General features: G+C 34.5%; 1 protein-coding gene across 6 annotated transcripts in view; it reads right to left on the bottom strand.

Annotated features, from left to right (window-relative positions):
* Positions 1–11,932, bottom strand: part of LOC108694582 (AF4/FMR2 family member 4) — a 271,647-nt gene that overhangs the window by 94,068 nt on the left and 165,647 nt on the right. For all 6 annotated transcript variants that reach the window (XM_018204154.1, XM_018204156.1, XM_018204158.1 and 3 more), the window contains exons 3-4: positions 9,996–10,535; positions 5,426–5,479 (exon numbers count right to left, since the gene is read on the bottom strand). In XM_018204154.1, coding sequence (XP_018059643.1) covers positions 5,426–5,479; positions 9,996–10,535 — 594 coding nt within the window. The remainder of the gene's footprint in view (positions 1–5,425; positions 5,480–9,995; positions 10,536–11,932) is intronic.

The raw sequence follows: 11,932 nt of genomic DNA on the forward strand, positions 1-11,932 counted from the left end.
ATACACCTGATACGTATTTAATATACGAAAATATCTCATAGAAGATTTAAATAACCTCTGTTAATATTAATTAAAATTAATGAAAATTAAAACAAGTTCTAAATTAACCGAAATTAATTAAACTCGTTGGAATCTTATTTTCATTTTCTCTTAAATGATCTCTCTTAAATGATTTTCTCTTAAATGATTCTCTTCAACTGATTTGAATTCGATTGACATTTTATGAAGGAAAACCCGAACGATAACACGCAAACATCCACGTAGAACGCCCTACAGACGAAAATATCAATCACGAACGAACAAAGTGTCAGGACGACGTCAATCTGTACGCGGGAAGGGAGGGAATTGACACTGTCACAACGTTACTGCTGGGATTCGATGTTATCGGATCCCATAATCGCCATTAAACCATATCCATAAATTAGCATACGATCTCGTCGACCCCTAACTCGTTTTCGCTGATCCTCTCGGTAGTGGCGGTGGTAGTGGCGGACTACTAAAATCCCCGTTATATACTCGAATGTCGAATCCAGAGGACAACGGGCGGCGCGTCGGGAATTATCTCTGCCGTGTCGAGAATTCGTCGACGATCAAAGGATTAGAATTCTGCGGGATGTGAATATTTTCCCAACCTGATGTCAAACGTCGCCGTGATACATCATCCGAGGAAAAGCAACGTGACGCGGCAACGTGAATCATCGCGTCGTCGGACACGCCGAGAGAGCGTGTCAGAGGACAACCTCCCGCTCGTTCCGTTTCCGCACTCGTGGAAATTTCGCATAGACCACAGCCCAGCCCCGGCATGGCGTCGCGCCGCGCCGCGCCGCGCCACGCCGCGCGCGAATGGCGCCATAAATTCACGTGTCGTTCTGAAACGTTTACCCTTCCGCCGCTGAATCGCATTTACGACCGTAATTACTTATCCCGGATAATTTAGTCGCCAGCTGTATTCATTGATATCACACGTACATATACAGGGTGTCTGATAATTATTATGACAGAGTTTGTGGACATGTAGAACGGACTAAACTGAGACGAAAAAAAAATTCTCTATCATTTTGCAATTTTCGTAATAGTTAACAAGATATCAATTGCTAAAAATTGCTGAAAATTGATCTTCAATAATTTTTTATTCAAATACTATCAACTTTATAGAAAAACTGCAAGAAATAAAAATTGTTTATTTTCTTCTAGAACTCTATGAATTTTTTCAAAATTTTTTATCAACTTTTTAGTACTGCATTTCTCATTTTTATCAACATGAGAAAATACAGTATTATATAAAAAATTCTAAAAAAATTCTTAGAGCTCTATGAGAAGAAAATAAACAATTTTTGTCTCTTGCAGTTTTTAAAAAATTATTGAACCAATTTTCAGCAATTTTTAGCAATTAATATTTTGTTAACTATTGCGAAAATTGCAAAATGGTAGAGGACTTTCCGTCTCAATTTAGTCCGCTCTACATGTCTACATTCCGTCAGAACAATTATCGGACACCCTATATACGTCCCTGTATCTCTATAATCTGCTGCTTTCTGTAATTTTCAACTTACGAATATTGTTGCTATCACACTGAAAAAAAAATTAAATTTTTTAAAGAAATATTTGTTTAAATAGTTCTAAGTAAATATTTATGCTAAATGCAAACATATTTATTATACAAAAACTTAATTTAACTATATATAATTTATATATTAAGTAAATATTTACTTAGTGCTATTAAAAAAAATATGTATTAAGATTTAATTTTTTTTCAATGCGTGTCCCGAGGGAATTAACATGACTGTTGCGCGGTTTCCGTGTTTTTAATTTAACGCTTCATAGTTGAGTTTAACCGCGTCAAGAAGCAGCTTGAAATAAGATATTACTCTCTATCGGAAACAATAATCACCTTTGTGATTTACATTGCAAATCAAAATATATAATAAGTGTCTTCATATATGTATGACTTCGTTAAAAAATAACACATTATACTCTCTTTGCATATACAAAACTAGATTTATACATTTAAACATGTGATATAATATAATATTACTTTTACAAGGAAAATTAAATTCAATACATATATGAAAACACTAATTACGTACTGGATTTACGGTGTAAGCGAGAAGCAAAAATGATAATTCAATTGTATGAAAATAGTGCCGTATATATCTATTGTTAATTTTACGAACTACTCGCGCAAATTGATGCCAAACAGGGAAAGAGAGAGAATAGTCATTCGTCTCTCATTTTTATCTTCTCGCTTCTACCCGCTTCGAAGAAGCAATCTAAGTTCGCGTGTCTCGCCGCCGATGCTATCGCGAACGAGCACGTACAAGACGCTTTCCACGATGGATCTGCCGGCAGAAGCGAGGAAGGTGCGCAGCATTCCCATTGTCGGAGTACGAGTTCGGTAGGAGAGGAAGAGAGAGGCTGACACTCCGCGTAAAGACGCGTTCTTTACCACCGTAATTCCGTTTCTCACCGCGCGCAAACAGCCGTGGCTAGCTTTCTGCGCGACTGCAGTTTTTACCACTGGCGTTTAGGAAAGTATTTACGATCTCGCGTGAGGCGATTGTCATAATCGTATCGTTGGTGCGCGAATAACGGTGCTCGTCTATTTACTTGCTACGTAATAAAAAAACATATTAAACAAAATATTATCTTTGTCGTTTCGTCTGTCGCTTATGGCTGATTAAAATTAACAGATAGCAATGGGTTTGCGCGTTCTTGTGAGATTATTCGCGAGATAAATGTCGCTAAATGTGTAAAACTGTTTATATATGATTCTTTGATGTACTTGCTTCGACAGTACTAAAATTGAAACATGATTCTTTAAGAAGCCCACCACGCACAAAATGACATAAACTGCAAAAAATATTCTCTTGTGATAATAATTTTAAAATATATTTATTACGAATTTAAAAATCTTATTATTATTTACTCAAAGAATTTCTTTTCTTTTTAAAAATGTTATAAAATTGATCAAAGAAGCGATTTTTATGTAATAAGTGAATCGAATTTATTTTAATTTAATAATATTAATTAAAGTATTTTAAATTCACTAAAGAATTCAGAATATATTTTGCTTACATAAACTTTTCAAACTTGAAACAATAATTATTATTATTATATAGTTTATAGTTTATTTATTATTATTATATATAGTATTATTATAGTTATATAATTTATTTATTATTATATAGTATTATTATATAGTATGTATTTTTCAATGTAGCTTATATCAATTTGTGTGATAGACTTAAGATTATAGTGCACAAAAAACTTAGTAATCATAGGTAATAAGCAAATTGGCTAATCATAGTAGAAACCGTAAAGCAATAATGTAAGCTATAGCAAATTCAAAATATTAACTTGCTTACTGCTTAAGTTTTTTGTATGCTATAGTTTTAATCATGTGTCGAGTTAATCTTAGAACGCTATCAATACATAAATTTTACGTATTTTAAGTAAGCGAGATTATTAAGCGCTAAGTTATACCTTCAGTAGTCACGAAAAGATCCAATCTGTCATGTTAAAAACTAGGACAAGCGAGGACAAGCTTTTAAAAATTCAATCCGTCTTATGTATATCAGATTAAACTCTTTGATTAGTATTATAACAGAGAGCATGATAAGTGATTTCATTTTTTAAGCAGTTTTACGTTATTATATGTACATTTTATTGATAATGTGTCATGAGAGACTTTACAAGGTTTGAATCGAATATGTTTATTCTTTTCTTTTAAGTTAATAATTAAGTTATTTATATTTCTAAAGAGAGAGATATCATTAAAAATGTGAAACGTATAAAAATTTTGTGTTATATTAATTAAGAATGGTCTATTTCTTTCGTATGTAAGATTTATGTATCGATAGTACATTCTAGGTTTGAACTTTGATTATTCGCCTTTGAAGGTATAATTGATATTTTGATTATGAATTTTTGATCCTGAATTGGAAAAATTTAAGTAAAGGTCTATAAAAAAATAAGTAAAACACGGCCTTCTATGATAATAAAAATCCACGTTGTTAAAGCTTTTACAAATTCAACGCTTTAAGCAAGAATTTTTTCACATTTTCCATACAATACAGAACAATTTAATCTGCACTGAAACTTAAAAACAATAAAAATATTGATAAAAGTTGCTGATGGAAGTTATAAAATTTCATATAGCCGAAGGTTAATATTCCACGGAGATTGATAGGATAACATTGCGTGTTATAGAACATGTACAAAAGTAATATAATAAATATAATCATACTTATACATCGTCCATCTACTGTCAAGCAACTTTCGCATTACAAGACTGCCTGGGAATGTTCACATGGGCTACGCTTTAATAAATTTTCTATTAACAAGCTTAAGGAGACAGTAAAGCAACTTCGATCGACACACGGATATAAAAGTTTCGTTAAACCATAGAAATGTTTAATCACATTGGTCGCTAAGTCAGAAACTCCGAGTTACTCGACCAATATAATTAAACGAACAACAGACAGTACATTTAAACGTATCAACGCTAATTAATAACGAGGCTCAAAGAAACTCTAGAGTAGTCTCTGCCGCGAGCAATGATAACGGTGCTTTCGTCGTAGTTTTCGCTCGAAAGAATTTCTGCACGGAGGAAGCGCCGAGAAAAAGTTCGCAAGTAAAAGCGGAAAGATCACCGGGGAAAATAAGATAAATGCAATCTCCTTTCTTAATTTCTGGATTAACGAAGAACGACAGAACGCAGAGAAGGGCTTGAAGCTTTTACTTGAAAATCGACAGAAATCGAACGTGGGTTTCGCGAAAAAAGCGACCATGATTTGTCCTCCCAGGAGATCGGACTCGTTGAAAAATCTTGCCGCGTATTTCCTTGTTTAATTTCCATAAAAAGGTAGAATACATTCCAGAGAAAAAGAGAGCGAGATACATTCATAAGTATTATATCGTCATTAAGAAAAATTCGCACGACACTGTCCTCCGCAGCAGTCATGTATCACTTCTCATCAGTTTCGATTAACGAGAAATCGAGACTGCTTATCTCATGAAGGCGTGACATAATATCGCTCCCTTGAAGATCGGATGCGCCGGAGGTGAACGATACCAGAATAGTAAATCGATTCTATACGAGATAGCCTTGCGTATTGGCGAGAAGATTGACTTATTGATCGAGCATGAGCCTCCCGTCGAGCCGGGTAAGTGAACTCGACATTGGATACAGCCCGACGATCATACGTCTCGCAACATCTGATCTCGTGTTTGTCCGCGGAGGAGTGTTCAGGTGTTGTTCAATCAGTCTTCAGAGAGAGCCGCTGATATTCCGCGTCTTACATTTTATCGAAAAATTGATTTATGTAACATTTCATGTATCATGTGAGACAAAGGAATTTCATCGCGCGATAGTTTTAATTCTGCAATAATTATTTAAATAATAATTAAACTTTTATGGACTTACCTTCAAAATGTTTTCTACGTCTGGAGTATCAATCGATGCTCGCGAGTTAGACCCCTGAAAAAAGGAAGATTAAATAAAATTAGTTGTGATTGTCGTAACTTGTCTATCTTTATATACTGTATTTTTATTAATCAGCGGTGTCAACAAATTTTATAACTTTTCCCCAATTACTAGATAAAATTTTATGACTTTCCTCTTTCAATAATATTTTGAAATTTTTTTCTATTTTCGTCCTAGAGGTCAATCATGTAACTTTTTTCCTAGAGTGAAAACGTCAAAAGTGAATTTTTATATATATATATATATATATATACACATATATACGTGTATATGTACATACATGCATAGATAAAAATTTTTATACTTCCGTCCTAGGGAAAAAGTTATGTGACTAACTCCTGATTTGAAACCGTCAAATATTTTGTTGAAATCAATTTAACCAATGTAAATTCTTATTAATGTTGTCACTTAATTGTTAATATTGCTTGCATTTTTAATTATTAGGTTGGTAATATTATAAAACTGCGTTGGTAAATGTACGTATGTTAAAATTTTTCAAAGCAAAGAATTTTAATTTTCCAGAAAATTTCGCAAAATTCTTTTATTTTTCCCTTTCCCATATTTATAAGTCGATTTGAAATCGATTGATTTTAGGACCATTTGATTTGATACTTACCAGATTTTCTATTGATTTTTAGAAGAAAATCGACATTTTATCGATACAGCATTGATAAAATATCGATCTTCTTCGAAGATCAATAGAAAATATAATCAATATCAAATCAAACAGTCCGAAAAATCAATCGATACCGATTTGATTTCGATACCAGATTTACAAACCAGGATTAATTTGCCTGACCACTTTCAATTTTTCTGATATAATTTCCAGTTTTGTGGCAACCCTGCTAATATATTAATGTATTAATTAAAATTAAATTAATATACAATATTTAATATTAATAAATAATATTTAATATTAACCCTATTTTAATTTGAATAAGTATCCGAAATTAAATAGACTTCATTTCTTCGACAGATCGATATCTCTTTTCGCATGCATAAAAAGCAAATTCAAGATATCTCATACGCGTTCGCGGGATTAATTTATACAAACGAACGTATCCTTCCTCGTGAAATTCCTCCGCGATTTATGACGAGCCTCCTCGAGCGATCATTAATCAACATCGCTAAGAAGAGAAGGCATTGAAAAGGGTGTAGAATGAGACGAACGGGAGGACACATCCTGAAAGGTAGTATTACAGACAACTTCGAGTAGTCATTCCTGGAAAGAAAATGCGTGAACAATGGAGAATGCGTGAGGATGGCTCGAGCGCCGGATGATGGGAGGAAGAAGGGTGACAGGGATGCGAGGAAAGGGTTGAGAGTGTCTACTAACTTTTAGCCGGAGGACACCGCGTCGCGGAGAATGGAGCGAAAAACGGAGGCAGACGAAACTGGATAATCACAGAAAAGGAATGAGCGAAAAATGAGAAAACCCGAGAGAGAGAGAGAGAGAGAGAGAGAGAGAGACAGAAAGCTAGAAAAAGAAGAAGATAGAGATATATTTGTACATATTATTATACTTGCGAGCAACGAGACGCGATAAATAGAGAAATGTTTAAATTACAGTAATGTTTAAATTACGAATTTGAAAGAAATTAATAACCTTCAAACTTGTTTATGAACAATTCATAATCGAGTAGGATTTAATTATTTCGATTTTATTTTTGCACTATACCGACAGTTAATTAAATTATTTCCGACAAAAACACGCAAACACGAATTACTTTTTGAACAGAAATATCAGATATTTATGAAGGAATAAAAAATGTGAATCAGAATAAAAAAATGGAGAGAAAATGACGCAAGAAAGATTCAAGATACATTATTTCATTAACAACGTACTTAGGTTGCGAATTTATTCCCCGGTTGACAACCGCATCCCTCTTTTTTCCATTTACCTTTCTTTATACGTAATTCCAAACTAATTTCGCGGATGAGGACGAATGGCCAACGACTCGAACGATCCGACGGCATCCATTGTCAAAGAAAGAAGAAAAAGAATGCCGGACCTATAGAAGGAACGGCGAAGGGACGGACGAGAATCAATTTTCCAGGAGAACGCGAAGGAGGGAGGAGAAACGGGATGCTCCTCACACTCCAGATCGGTCTTAATTGTATAAGTACATCCGAAGAAAGAGAGGCACTTCAAAGATGGGCAACGTATGATCGGCAAAAGGAGGGACGAAGGGAACACAGAAAAAGGAGACACGATCGATAATCAATCTCAATGAAATTTGCACCTCGAGGAGCTAGGAGTAATAGCGCCCGCCGACTCGAAACTCTCCCCTCTCTCTCTTTATCCCTACCCCAACGATCTGGACCACCCCGCCCAGCTGGATTTCCATTGAAAAGCAATTCGTTCTCTGTCAACGAGAGCCTGTCGAGCCAACTGGTTTCGTTTGATACCCACCGGATGATCTCGGAATGGAAATTCAAAGTCGGCGTAAAGGAGAGAGAGGATGAGGATAATAATAACCTCTTTATTATGGCTCCTTGATGATTAATGCCATGGTTGCTTGATCTTTCTCCTGTGATTTGTGAAGGGAGGAAACGTCGTGATTTGTTCTGAACGCGGAAACGAAGAGTATTCTAGACGTCAAGGAGTGATTAATAATTGAAGACATTGCTGTAGTAACCGATCAACAATTCATTGTATGTATTGTATCAATTTTTCCAAAAATATATTTTCATGTATTCAAAATTAATGTAATTATTATAATGATTATTTACTGTACCAATCGCGAACACTCAATGAATTGCTAATGCACTTTACATATATTCATTTAATTAAAATTTAAAAATTATCTGATTTTACAGGGAATGATATTGAAAAATATTGAGAAGTAATTTACCAATATTAAAATTGCATTATTACAATGGAGTCTGAAGAATAATTAGGAGTACATAGGGAGGATTATTGGCAAGCATAATGATTTCCAGCAACTTGTTAATTTCGACAGTGTCTCGTTTAGTAACGCGCGACAATAGCGTCGAGCCATCGCGGAAACTTCGCTCTTAATCTTCTTATGACAAATAATCGCAACTCTCGGCGAGACGTGCTATTAAAGTTCGAGACTTTGTGAGTCTGGCATCGCCGCGACATCACCGGCGCACTTATTGAAAGACCACTAATATCATGTGAATTTAATGATACGTTAAACAAAAAAAATCAATGCACTAGATGGAACAGGAATCCGATGCTTTAATTCATGAGTTTTATTCCGATAAAATACACTGCTCAATTCGATGTCAAATTATACTCTATATATTATAATTTGTAATATTTTAAATCATTTCTAGGTTACCACTGTTCCTATCACGACTGCTCCTACTCAATATGTCATTAATTTAGCAAAACAATGGAATAATTTAACTATTGCTCCTTTAATATTTAAGAGTGTGGTTTCTAGACTTTCATTATGTAATCTTGCAATCCAAAGAATGCAGAGAGTATTACAACGATTGATTAGTATCAAAAATTATATCTCGAAAGCCTTCAGAAATTCTTTATCATGACGTGAGACACTGATAATAAAATAAAAAAATCAAAAATAACGATTTAAAATTGTCTACTGCCTGGTACTTCGGTCTTAACTCTAAAATCCTAAAATTTAGCCAATGAAATGTAGCTAGGATCAATTAAGACTCAGTTCTATTGGCTGATTTTAGGATTTTAGAGTTAAAACCGAAGCATAAATCAAGCATATATAAGGCGATATTTATAATTATTCCTTTAGCACTGAACACATCAATTTATACAGAAATTTTTCTCTAGTCGATTATTTATTTCTCAATACCACTGGAATGCTTTCAAACTTTAGATTAATCTTCTTGCTTCTCGACGTGCATGCGAGACATTCCAGAAATTATGTACAAGCATTCTTCATTCACGTGTTCGCAGGTCGGTACTCCTACGATCATTTTTCATACTCGTCAGTTTAGAATTCACTCGTTTGCAGTAGAATTAACCAAGACGGCGAAAGAATCGATAAAGAGAAGTTTTTAATATTATCGCTTTATATAATTCAGATAATAATTATAATATTCATGTAAAAATAAAAAATATATACATAAAATTCTTTTTATTTCCTTAATAAATCTTTATCTAAATTTTTTATGTATCCCCTCTTTTTGTAATTTTTAATGATTTTACAATATATTCATAAAAAATTCTCATAATATAACTCAAATTCGGAATCTTTTACCGTGTTTCCTCGTTTTATCATGACTATTATTATATTAATACCTTCCGATCACTATCGTCGCTCTTTTGACCTCACGCTATCTATGTTGCAGGAAACACGCGACTTCCGGGACACCCCGCGTGCAAACAATCTCCATTCGAAGCGAAACGATCAACCCTCCGTTACCTCCGAAAAGCCATTATCGTCCATTCTCGGGGGAACGGACGGTCATTGCGCATGCAAACCATATCCAAAACGATTCAAGTCATCAGAGCGATCGACGCGCGCGAAGGACAAAGACACAAAAAAGATCGATTACTCACGTTAACTTCAATCAGCTTCAATCGACAGGCGAATTGAGTGCGGCTTGAGAGACTACTGCCGCCGGGGTTACCGGCAACACTTCCGCTGGAATTGTTGATCGGTACCGTGCCGTTGCTTCCCCCGGTAGAGGATGGTTGAGGCAACGGCGGGCCCTTAGCCGGAAGTAACCCATGGCTGCGATGATCGTTGCCGCCGTGCTTAACTGGTTGGCCAGGATAACCACCCCGACCACCATAAGGCGGTTTGCCGTCGGCAGGTTTGACGAAGCCGCCCCGCTGGTGACTTGCACTCGACGAGGAAGACGCGGCGCTCGTGCCCCGAAGTCCACCAGGCTTCTTGAACTCCGGCCCCGAGGACGGGGAACAGCTTCTGCCAGAGCTGTCCGTGCCCGACTTGTGGGCGGAGGGCGTCGGCGAAGGCGCCGGACTCTGCGGGATGCCACTCTGTTCGATGCCGAACAGGCGCTTAGGCTTATCGAGTAGATGCTTCACCAGCGAATAGTTGCCCAGCTTAGACTGGATTTGTGGATCAGGATTCACCTGAAAAAAGAAAAAGGGTAGAAAAACATTAGTGATGTGAATGAGATCTGTTATTCTATGTCACAACTTGACTTTAACTTCAAATTTTAGATACTTTAAACATGAGAAAAAATAAATAATTTATATTCATTAATGTATTCATTAATGCCTATTAAATTCTTGAAATTGTAAGATTTAATAACATTAAATAACAAATTTTTGCTTCTCAACAAGTAATAGATATTTCTTATAGCTTTTTACATTGAAAAAAGATATGATTTTCAAAAAAATTCCATCAGCCTTTAATTAGAAATTCCAATTTAAATTATTTATGTAACAACGCAAATTTGTAATATATATATATAATTATATATACATATATAATTATAAAAGAGATTTAAATATTTTTTAGAACATATGAAAATAAATATAAAGCCCTTTCATTACTTATGTACAATTTTAAATGAAATATTCAAATAATAAAATTTAGTACAAAATATTTAATGTCAAAATATTAATGATTCTTATGTACAATTTTACTCCGTAAAATAAAAAAAAGGTTGTTAAATTGTTTAAAATTGTAGATTTTTCAAAAATAAAATTCTTAATGTCTTAAAATCTGTAAAAACTATTTTAATTTTTCTTTCTCAGCAGAAAATACATAAAAATCACCATTTATAGTTGAGAAACAAAAATCCTGTAAATTTGTGTAATTAGCTTATACATGTTACTTAAGAGAGTATATAAAGATTAACGTGAGTATATAAAAGCTCGAAAAAGCATTTTCGCATAATCTAGATTTGTTAAATGTCAACAGAAAATCCGTTGTTAATAAGTGTAAACGAAGAAAAAGCTGCGCGGCAAATATCTCGCTCGTATCTTAGCGATAAGATTCTTCGACGGATTACGTTATCAATTAGTGCAGTTTTAATTAGAAAACCACAGGGAAAATTCTCAATTAACTTAACGACCCCATATAAAGCTAATTGCTGCTTAAGCTTTCACCGGGAGAAATTCATTCCGTCGTCGTCGGGAAATCGCGGTGACAAGTTACATCTCAGATGATATACACATAAATAGAACACGATGGTTCGTGAGGGGTAATATAAGGGTGACGACATACATAACGAATCAATCATGTCACGGTGACGCTCTATAAGCAGCCTCAGCTCCCGTCATTTATCAAACAAAGATCGGCGATGAGACGATCACTGAAAATGTAATTACTGAAACCGTCAGTGGCATTCGTATTTCATCCTGTATAATGTGTGTGTGTGTGTGTGTGTGTGTGTGTGTGTGATATTAAATATTAATATATAATAATTGAAAAAATAAATATTTGTTTGGATAGTTATATAAGTAAATATTTACTAAATAAATATATATTTATTTGATACAAAAATCATTAATTTGATTTA

This window comes from Atta colombica, unplaced genomic scaffold (assembly GCF_001594045.1).
Source record: "Atta colombica isolate Treedump-2 unplaced genomic scaffold, Acol1.0 scaffold120, whole genome shotgun sequence".
NCBI classification, from domain to species: Eukaryota; Metazoa; Arthropoda; class Insecta; order Hymenoptera; family Formicidae; genus Atta; species Atta colombica.